An 11,306-nucleotide genomic window follows, 5' to 3' on the forward strand; every position below is an offset into this window, starting at 1 on the left:
CCCCCACCCCCACCACCACCTCGCTCAGAGAGCCAGAGGATTTATTTCTCACCTCCTTATCTCAGCAACAAAACCACCAAGCATTTAGAGAGAAGGGGGAGGGGTCGGGGGCATGCGAGGACACACGAAATTATTTAGAAAAAAAAAATCCTGATCATCCCTCATTTGCTACAGTGAAATAAAAGATCCAGTGTTTGTTCGCTCCAGAACCAGAGGAGGAGAAAAGCAACATTGTGATTGTTTTAAAAATGTGTGTTAGTGAAAATAATCMTCAACTAGAGTAATCATTAAACATTTAAAACTGATTAACTTTAAATATCTATAAACATTCCCGCTTTGACTCATTCCTCTTCTCATTATGACTTTTAACTTTAAGATAGATTCAACAAAGTCCAGCTTCTTTCATGTTTTTCTGTCATCTGAGTTGTACAGTAACTAAGTACAAATACTTTGTTACTGTACTTAAGTGGAATTTTTCACCCTACTTTTTACTTCTACTCTTTACATTTTTTAAAAAGACAAGAAGTATAAAGTCGTTACTTTTATTTTATGTTTGCTTGTTTTCATTGCAGCTTTTTATAAAAAATAAATACAATCCATATAAACTGTGCCTCCTAGATAGAGTGAATTTAAATATAAATATATAAAACTTTGATAACATATTAGTTTGTACACAAACAAATCATGTCACACTAGGGTTGGGCATAATCATATTGTGTGCAATTAATCATCAGAAAAACTTTAATCGATTACTTTTTGGCACRTGACGATTAATACGATTAATGCCACGAGGCAGAGTCCGTTCGGTGCTCCTCTGCTTCAGATATGATGAACGTAAAAAAAGTTCTGTAATTTATTTATCTATCAACACAATTTATAGTTTGATGTACAGCCTGAAGTTTGTAATTTTAACACAATTTGGAACAGTTTTTTACGAAGAGCAAATCTTTCCCACTAAACTGGTCATGTGACCAGGATATAAGGGTGTCCAGGGACTCCAGGGGATTAAATCATCAAATTAATTGTTATCGGCTAAATACCACAATTAATCGTGATTAATTTTTTGCCAATATTGCCCAATCCTATGTCACACTCCAGCAGGACATAATCATTAAAATAAAAGTACTGTACTTAAGGAGTATTTGTTTCCTTTTCAGTCATTTCACTCAGTACAACACACAGTTGTATATGGGACACGCGCCCCCTCGCGCGCCTGGCTGAATCACGTCTTTAGACCGGTGACGTGGTGACGTTGAACGTCGGGTGACAGGCTCCGCCTTCACCCTATAAGTTCGGAGTCACCAGCATCATTACTCAGTTCTATCGCCCTTCACTTCGCGATAGTCACCTCTAAACCTGAGCTCACATAGCTGCTGCTAGTTAGCTCAGCTTCTAATGTTCTTAGGCTAGCTTTACTGGTGCTAACCGCATTACCTGCTGGTTCGTGTGTCTGCCGCTCGACGCTACTTAAGTGACCTTTATTTTCTGCTGAAAATCTRTTTTGTGGTTCACGATGAGCACAAAACCACCTTCGAAGAAGCCGAAGTCTTCTGTTCGTCCCTGTCCTCAGGGGTGCGGCTTTAAGTTTCATGAGAAGGACCAGCACGAGGCCTGTCCGGCCTGCCTAGGAATCATTCACGCTCGACGGGCGCTTGTGGAGCCCGAGTCCTGCCGGGCCTGTGCCGAACTTTCGCGTCCGACACTGGAGAGGAGAGTGACATTCCTGGAGAAAATGCTGGGCAAACTGCTGTTTTCCAACAAGACCCGCTGATCTCCGAATCCTCTTGGAGTTAAAGCTCACTCCACCAGGGGTGTAGCGACATCTTGGGCCCTTTTTAAAGGGGTACCTGTGAGTGACATTTGTGCCGTGGCCAGCTGGGCCTCACCAAACACAGTTGCACGATTTTACAGCCTGGATGTAACAGCACCTTCAGTGGCTCATTCTCTACTTTCTGCCGAGTCCAAAGCTCTGCATTAGTACAGTACTTACTCATGCACACTACTTTACTCAGGTCTGATACTGCTCTGCGGGGCGCTTTGAGAAGTCCCATATACAACTGTGTGTTGTACTGAGTGAAATGACTGAAAAGGAACGTAAGGTTATGAATATAACCACGGTTCCTTGAAGGAATGGAACGAAGTACAACACCTTGTTGGCCCCGCATCACAAAGGCTCGGTGAAGGGTGGTATCTAACTGAGTAATGATGCTGGTGACTCCGAACTTATRGGGTGAAGGCGGAGCYTGTCACCCGACGTTCAACGTCACCGGTCTAAAGACGTGRTTAGAGGTGGCTTCAGCCAGGCGCGCGAGGGCGCGCGTGTCCCWTATACAACTGTGTGTTGTACTTCGTTCCATTCCTTCAAGGAACCGTGGTTATATTCATAACCTTACGATTTCATGAATTATATTATTACATTTGGCCGCAGCCCTCAGATAGATTTTCATTTTGGGGAAAAGCTTTGTGCAGCCTTGATATATGTATATAAACTGAAACAGCTGGACTAGTGCATCCTAAATTTAACATCCATTCATTCTTTTAATACAACAGTCATTTCTGCAGTTTTTGGGGAGGTCACCTCCTAATAAATGTCCTTACAGAAAACATAACTGCTCATTTTAAATCTATACTTCGACTTTTAATACTTAAGTACAAAAAATGTCAGATACTTTAAGACTTTTACTCAAGTAATATTCCTAAAGAAGACTTTAACTTTTACCAAAGTCATTTTTGGTAAAATACTTATACTTTTACTCAAGTATCACTTTGTGGTACTTTATACAACACTATATTTCATTTACTCCTTTGTTCTGGAAAAATGTGATGACTGTGACRGTCTGAGCAGCAAAAGGTCAAATGAACAGGACCAAGACTTTAGCCCTAAACAAAGACTTCTCTGACTTTTAAACTGTTTTTGTTTTAAATCAAGCTGGATGTTTGTGGTTATCTGCAGCTTCCTGACCAGCTGAACCTCAGAGTAAAGGTGGACATGACGTGATTGGATTAAACTGAAGCCAGAAGGGCTTTAATCAGAGAGAACAAGCAGACATCCTCTGATAACACCGTTCTAACCCAATAATGATAAATATTCATCACCCGACAACTGGATCCAACAAACTTTGATTTTTAGGCAAAACAAAGCCAACAATACCAAGAAGGCAAAAAGAAAAATATTTTATTCCTTCTATCTTTTCATATATTCACCTGTACGTCAAAATAAAAAGTCCGTGACCAACAAAAACCAAGCTGAAATGGAGCAAAACCGACCTGATGACAGCTTGACAAGCTGCCAAACTCTCASAACTCGTCTCTACATTCAGACAGGTCGGGGAGGACTGGAGCGACGCGACACTCAGTCACGCAGAGTAAACTTTTCTCTGCGTGTTTATAGAGTTATTACAGAGTTATTGCCATGTTAAACAGCAGAAAGCCTCTGAAGTGTTTCTCACACAGCTCCGCCTCCTGCAGCATCCTTCTGCCTTAAAAACTGAAAGCCTCGTGACGTAAAATAAACACAACAAGCACCAAGTTGAGGGAAATGATTAAATCTGAGCTCTTGAGACGTAATTAGGCTGCAGGCTTGGATTATTCAGCTTATTGCACACAAACAACCAATCAGCCGCAAAAAGAGAGCGTGCATATTATCCCTGACCCCAACCCAAACGCACACCCCGAGGGGAGATTCCTATAAGTAGCAACCCCCCCTCCCTCTTAGCATYGAGTTGCAACAATCTAAAGCTCCACTACTGAAAGACAACCAGCTAATTATGGCGTCTAGATAACTTCACCCCCTCCCATTCATTTTCCATGCTGTGTCTACATCAGTTATWCTCAACGCTACGCTACCTGACCCACTTCTTTGCCTCCATGTGCTCTCATCCAATCAAATCCTGTTTTCTTAGCCTAAAAGTGTTGAGTCGTGGTCCACAGGGGACACCACCCTGTATGATTTAGTTGTTCCTTTATTCGGATGTTAAACTACGCTTTYGTTTGTTCTCTGTTAATCAGTCATTTAAATCAGGAGAATTTAAAGTGTCTGTGASGTCAAATTTTTGTAATAAACATGAATGCAATTTTTGGAAAGATAACATTGATAACATACTGCAAAACAAATTTCACGTTGCTCAGATGAACAGTTGTTGAGATATTTGCATGAGAAGAAACAGGAAGTGATGTCAAAGGGGAATGTCAGCAAGTAAACGGAGCGTTGTTACAAAACCTAACAAAAGACTGTACAGAAGAATCTGATGTTTCTTTAGATTATTTTTAGTTGCTATCAAMGAGAAACGAAGAGTTAACTTTTAAATAATTTGTTTTAATAAACTGAGACCAGCGAGTTTATTTTATTAATATGTTCCCCTTTGATGTCACTTCCTGTTTCACTTTGGATGAGCCAAATTTAAAAGAAAATAGACCAGTCATGGGACAAAATGGGTAAAATCATGTGTACTATGCCATTTTTCTTAAGTACAGTATAAAGAGGTTTTCTTTGACTTTTTGTATTTGAAGGATAGGCATGTCACAGACACTTTAAAGTCAAGAAATGTTTAACACAGAGGACAGTGGACCTTGAGGACAGGGGTTGGACACCAGGTATTTAAAAGAATAAATAAAWCAAAATCCAAGTCGTTTACCTTGATGGKTTTAAAATAAACTGCTAGTTTAGTCTGTGTTCTAGAATAAAATGATTAAAAGTTTGACAGTGAAAGCATACCTCTATGTTAAAACTCTGTAATCCTGTCAGTTCCTTCTCTTTAGAGCTCCGTTCTGTGGGACAGATGGCTTCCATCTGGGGTCTGTCTTCCTGAGGACCCCATGCCTGTACCTGGCTCAGCTCTGGCTGGCTGAACAGGCTCTGCAAGAGGCCCGGCTCCAGTTGGTCCCAGACCTGGTCGCTGGACACGACGGGAGGAAACTCCAAAGCGGAACTATCTGACTCCCAGTCGCTGTCGCCAGTCATGGAGCCCAGAACGAATTCAACCCCCTCCAACCCGGACTGGGTCCCCTCAGAGTACGAGTCCAGGTCGAGCTCCTGGGCGTCCTCACAGGTGGAGCCGAACTCGGACGGCCCCGGCTGGGGCCGCTCGGGCGCTGCCATGTACACAAAGCTGTCGGAGAAAACGATGGAGCCATCCTCAGAGTCCTCCGGGTCGTGGCAGCGGGCCGGTTTGGGGACAGGACTGGGAGGGATGGAGTCTCCGACTGGAGAGGGGGGACAGCCACTGAGGTACTGAGGAGGCACAGATACAGCCAGGTAAACGAAACTATCCGACGTCACGAAGGCCTCTGAGTCTGCAGGGTCCAAACCTGCGCCACTAGAGTCAGACTTGGCCTGAGATGAGAAGGAAGACGGTGCTGGTTCTGTGTGCTGAGGCAGAACCAAGTCTGGTTTAGGGGTGCTAATTATTATTCTAGTTTCTGGACTCTGGGCATGTTCAGCCTTGTACAAACCAGAAGCTAAGTCCTCAGACACACACTGAGTTCCTCCTGTGTCCGACGTTATTTTCATGCAAACGTTTGGCTCTTCTTGAGCATCAACATCCTGGGTACATTCACTGTCGGTTTGTTTTTCAGCCCAGAGCTGAGGATCCAGGGAGTCGTCTTGAATGCTGTCCAAACTCGGCACAGATTGGTCACAGACATCCAACTCCTCATCCTCTTTCACTCCCCCTTCATCCTCCTCCTCCTCAGCGTATGGGTTTAGAGGGCTCCGAGATGCAGAAGACGAGGCCTCTTCATCGGGTTCCGATGACGCCCCGCTGTCCAGGTCCGTCTCAGTCTGTGGAGGTCTCTCCAGCTCAGAATCTGTTGCAGTTCGGTCTGGCTGGGAGAGCTGGACTCCGCTGGAATCTGACTCCAGCTGTTGACCAATAGCAGAGTCTGTTGGGTAACTAATCTCCTCTTCATCYATCTTTTTCTTATCCTCATCAAAGTCACATTCTTCATCAATGAAACCGTGTTCGTTCTCATGGTCCTTAAAGTCCGGGTTTCTGAGTTCTTCTATGTGCTCAGGCTGGTTTAAAGCTTCTGGTGTCATAAAGTTCAAATCAACACTTTTAAAGTTAACTGCATCTAGAGGAAGAGTTCCTTTGTAATCCGTCTCTACAGACTCTTCTTCTCGCTCCTCCTCCTCCTCCTCCTCCTCCTCCTCTTCCTCTAAACAAGGAAGTGTGTAAGGATCACAGAGAGGCTCGGGGTCGACACTCATCTCCAGCCCCTCCACTCCCTCCTCACACTGCCTTTCCAGCTCCAGGAAGAGGTCAACTGACTCTGCACCTGAGCTGGGACAGGGTGAGGCGCTGGGGGCCCTGGGGCCACCAAAACCCGAGGGGGGGGTCAACAGGGGCCAATGTCCCGATGAGCCAGATAAATCCCATGTCTGTGACTCCAATGTTTCCCTGTCCCAGGACCGCTCGAACCTCTCTCTGTTCTCCAATTTAAGGACTGCCTCCCACTCCCGCTCCTCTCTCTGAGCTCTCTCCTCTTCGGCTAAATCTCGTTTTCTTTTCCACTCCTCCTCCTCTTCCTCCTCTTTCTCTTCCTCGAGCTCCTGAAGAATCCGTCGCTCGTCCTCCTCAAATTTGATTTCAGAAGCTGTGCGTTCTCTGAGATCACTCCATCCAAGCAGCCCCTCTTCATCCCCTTCATGACTGATACAGGGGGACAGCGGCAGCCCCCCGTACACCAACCCCTCTTCCTCCTTCAGGAAAGGCGACGGGGGGTCTAACAAATAAACCGACTCTTCATCTGTGCTGTTATCCTCGCCCAACAGGGGAGGCAGAGGGGGCAGTATGGGAAAGTTGTGTCTCAGGCTGACCTGGGTCTTCTTTCCTGTTGTTATACTCCGAGGCCAGGTCCGGGCCTTGGTTGGGGGGCAGAAGACAGGTTTAGGAGGGATGAGGGGGGCGTTATCTCCCGGGTTCTGGTCCAAAAGAGGAGAATCTCTTTCTGAATCAGAGTTCTTTATGGCCTCAAAGGTATCCTCTGAGATGTGCCTGATTGGAGCTTTAGAGGAGCTCGCAGTCCGGCGGTGCTCGTCCCGTTTCACGTTTACCTGCCAATCCTTGGAGGGGCTTTGCTGCGGAGTGTTCCCAGATGCTCTGAGAGCCGGAGTCTGTCCGACGGCAGGTAACRGATCCTTTGTAGGAGATGGCAGCGCAGGTGTTGGTTTCAGCTGCTTCTGCAGTAAAGGATTAACCTGCTTCAGCCTGCTGAGAGGATGCTGCTGGGGGCTAACTGTGGGCGTCAGAGCGGGCGAGGTGGAGATGGGTGGCGTGTGCGGCGCAGACGACATGGGGGAGGGAGTATGAGGCGGTAGGGAAGGCGTGGAGGCTGCCGGGGTGGTTTGGGAGGGAACGGGTTGTAGAGGAGAAAGAGGATTCCCCGGTCCCGATGAACGCTTCTCCGCTCCGTCAACTGATGAAAACTCAAGTCTTTCTGCAAACTCTGGAAAACTTGGGGGGAAAAAAGCTTTCCAAGACCGCCGGTTCAGATTGTCCTTCTTATCTCCACCTTGATGCCGCCTCTTGGCCACTGCAACCACTCCACCAGCTCCAGATGAGGACGGAGCAATGGGCAGACTTGAACCAACGACCGGTGGCGACATGATCGGAGCATCGCCGGTCAGCTTCAAGGCATCAAAGATCACCCTTTCGTCTAGTTTCTTTGCACCGCCGGCGTGATCTGCGCTCCTGGAAACAAAAACACTCCCCAGATCAGCGCCAATGGTGCCATTACTGGATATGGTCCTTTCTTCTCCTCGTACCTCCCCACCAGAGCCCAAAGTGCTCCTCGAGGGTTGGCACAGTTTGGTCCCTTGGTCTATTTGTTCGTTGATGCGCATGGTGTCGTAAATGGATCGCTGCGGGACGTAGCAGTCCTCGATGTACGTCTCATCCTCGTCACCCTTTCCGAGGCAGCGAGGGCTCTGCCTCAGACAGTCGGGACGGCTCAAAGGTTTCCCCATTTTATGATTTAAAACTGAAACCAGTGCAGAGAAAACGAGTCCTTCACTTCTAACTGTCCAAATAATCAAAACTAGATTCAGTCCATGTGGCCGCAGCGAATAAACCCTTCAGGTTTCACATCCTCCGTTTCGTTTGGACTATGTTACTTCAACAGCCGAGCATTTTCTTGGTCTTTCAAAGATGCTGAGTGGCATCAACGAGGGAACCAGGATGACAGCCCTCCCACTCGGCACCATATTAATCAGCAGGGCTGTTTGTTTTAAAGGCTGGCTGGAATGAGATAAGTGGAGGGATGAGCACATGGAGGATGGAAAGCAGTAGTCACCGTCTCCATGTCTGAGGAGCTCAGCGTGGGGGGAGAGYGTCAAACCGATAACATTCCTTTGTTTTGCTGTCAGAAATCCAACTTGTTCCTCTTTTCCTCCTCGAGTTCCTTCCTTCCTTTCTGGTCCTCGCTGTGGCTCAACAGGAAGAGGCAGAGAGGGCTCAAACAACTTTAACAGTTGCAGTGAGAGGCAGGCAGAGAAGYGTAAAACTCTCCTTTTAAGGTGAGAAAAACCCACTCGCAGTTATATAAAAGAAAAGCTGCGTGGGGTGCGATGAATAGAAAAGTAGAACCATCCACTGCTACTTTTCTCTCCTGATGTCCCAAATATTTCAGACAGTTTAAAAAACAAAAGAATCTTTTTGTGAGAAATATAAAAACTCCTTTACCACAACCATTTTGTGGTTCGGTCCAGGGTTTTTCTTCTTTTTTTGTTCAAAACTTCCATCATCGTAGCAACCGTTAGATCCAGTCTGTCCGAGCAGCTGAACAATATTTGAAGGAAAATCCAAACAAAGAGTTCAAGAAATCCCCATCAGTGCTTCTCTTCTCTTTCCTCTCATCTGAAGCTGCAGGGGAGAGGAGGTACAGTAGATCCAACACGAGCTGGCTCCTGGAGGCGCTGAGGCTGGAGTGAAAGGAGGCGTCGGGGGGTAGATAGACAAAATAGGGGGGCTGGGGAGGGGTGGAGGACCAGCCAGGCGAGCAGAGAGTGTCGTGGGACCGTATCCAGAGGGCAAAGTCCCAGACGAACCCTGCAGCTCCGGTTCAAGCTCAGCTCTGCTGATTAACCGGCAGACGATCCTCGCTCCCCGACTCCTCCACACTGAGACAAAGTGCCACGCAGCTTCTCCTCTGTGAAACGTTTGCTTTCTTTTCTCTCCCAGCTCTCAGGCCACAACACAGCTAAAATGGTTTGCAGCTGCTAAAAAAATCCCTCCTTTCCTCTGACTCTCCTGCTGCTCCCCCCGTCATCCCCCTCTCTCTCTCTCTACGTCCCTCCCCCTGCTCGCTTGCTGTTTGTGTTTGAATTCAGCTCCGTTTGTTCTGTTTCCTGCACTGGTATTAAAACACAGGAAGTGCTCCAATCAGGCTGCTTTCCACCACGCCGGGAATAAAAACAAAACAAGAAAAGAAAGAGGGAGGAAGAGAAACTGTGCCAAAAGAGAAAGGGAGTGGAGAGGAGGAATTAGCTGAGCACTGCGATGCAGATGATGATCCCACGCTGGGCTCAAATTAAATTACTTTTTATTTGAAATGTAACAAATTAAGATGCTTTAATGTCTTATTTTTATCAGGAAGTCCCTCAGAACTGGAGAGAAAGAGACGGTTTGTAATCCGGGTTTAAAACCTCCTCCTCCTCTCTGGAGCACAAAGATCCAGTCTGCAGAGAGTCAAGTGATACAGAGTCCAAAAAGAAGGGGGTGGGTCTGAAGGTGTCTCTTTTTCCTCCTGAGGCAACGGTCCAGGCAGACAAAGAGTTCAGTCCAAGTTTTTATTTTTATTTGCTCCTCTGGCAGAGTTCTTCCTGGGTTCGAATCATATCTTCAATCCAAGAGAGGAGAAAAGAAATGTGGGAAAGACGACACAGTTGTGCATTCCCGTCTGAGCCTTCTGAAGCCCAACCCTGCCGAGGAGCGTGTGTGAAGGAGGGTGACTCACAAACACCAGAAAAAAGAGGGGGATACCGGCAAACATGGCAACCTGCAGCCCCACCAACTCGTTTCTCCTGGTCCAAACTTTGTCTGGTTTCTCCTCATCCTCTGCTCCCTCTCTCTTTAAGGAGAACCCGTGTCCTGCATGTCAAACGTGTTGAATACTCCCGTCTTTCTTTACGAAGCGCCCTCCTGCCTCCGCTCACCCCCCTCCACGACTCTGTCAGTTGTGCTGCAGCTGTCACTGTTGAGTCCGGCCGAGGCAAACGTCTTCGTGGAAACAAAAAGTGTTTGTCACCGTGCTGCCACACACACACACACACACAAGGAGCTCGCAAACTCTCGCGTGAACCGCTCTAACCGACTGTGCAGAAACCACAACAAACCAATATTCAAATCCAGATGTGGGTCGGTTCACAGATCAGGAACAGAGGAAGAGGAGAAAACGCYGAACCTGCTCAGGTTTTTTTTAAAGGTGTCTCCACAAACATCTGTCGGAGCTTTAATTTAAACTCTGTGGATCCAGCTGGGTTTCCTGCCTTTAAYGGGACTTTTTCTTTCTTTTCAAACTTTTTAAAGCCAGCTGAAGAGTTGTTTGGAGACGATAAAAATAAAAAATGAAGCAGGATCCTGTTTATTTTATAAACAATCCTCAAACAGATTTAGATCAACCTGATGTTTTAATTTTAATCCTATAAACTTAAAATACTTTATAAACCATCACATCTTCTCAGCTCAAACTGAAGCGGAGAAAAGCTCCTGTTACAGAAAACAGGTCCAACATTCTTTAGCTCTTTTTAGATTCAGTTTTTCTAACTTGGGACCGAGCTAGATTCTTCTAATTTAAGCTTTAAGCTACAATTTAGCTAGTTTTAGTTTATAACTAGTGTTCTGGCCTTTAAGCTTCTAGTTAGTTATTAATTTTAGCAGTTAGCTGCTAATTTGCTGGTTTTAGCTTTTAATTACAGTTCTTTTCACTTTAGCTCACACCTGGCTTGTTTTAGCTCAGGCTTAGCTAATTTTAGCTTGTACTCGCCTAATTCAGCTTGTGTTCTGCTCAATTTAGCTTGTACCTGATTCCTTTTGGCTTGTACTCTGCCCATTTAGGTTGTGTTTTGCTCATTTTAGCTTGTACATGGCTCATTTTAGCTCATGTTCTTTACATTTTAGCTTTTACCTGGCTCATTTTAACTTGTACATTGGTTCATTTTAGTTTGTCCCTGGCTCATCTTAGCTTGTATCAGACTCATTTTAGCTTGTACCTGACTCATTTTAGCTTGTACCTGACTCATTTTAGCTTGTACCTGACTCATTTTAGCTTGTACCTGACTCATTTTAGCTTGTACCTGACTCATTTTA

General features: G+C 45.9%; 2 protein-coding genes across 2 annotated transcripts in view; both read right to left on the minus strand.

Moving 5' to 3' along the window:
* The window catches only part of macf1a (microtubule actin crosslinking factor 1a), a gene marked incomplete at its 5' end in the record, with an annotated part of 93,266 nt that overhangs the window by 39,593 nt on the left and 42,367 nt on the right, over positions 1 to 11,306 (minus strand).
* LOC106529121 (uncharacterized) lies at positions 4,807 to 10,258 on the minus strand (the record flags this gene model as incomplete). Its single annotated transcript, XM_014024461.1, is given in 1 exon segment — positions 4,807 to 10,258. A coding segment is annotated over 1 exon segment (3,160 nt), but the record flags the coding sequence as incomplete, so codon positions are not given.

This window comes from Austrofundulus limnaeus, unplaced genomic scaffold (assembly GCF_001266775.1).
Source record: "Austrofundulus limnaeus strain Quisiro unplaced genomic scaffold, Austrofundulus_limnaeus-1.0 Scaffold424, whole genome shotgun sequence".
Taxonomy (NCBI): Eukaryota; Metazoa; Chordata; class Actinopteri; order Cyprinodontiformes; family Rivulidae; genus Austrofundulus; species Austrofundulus limnaeus.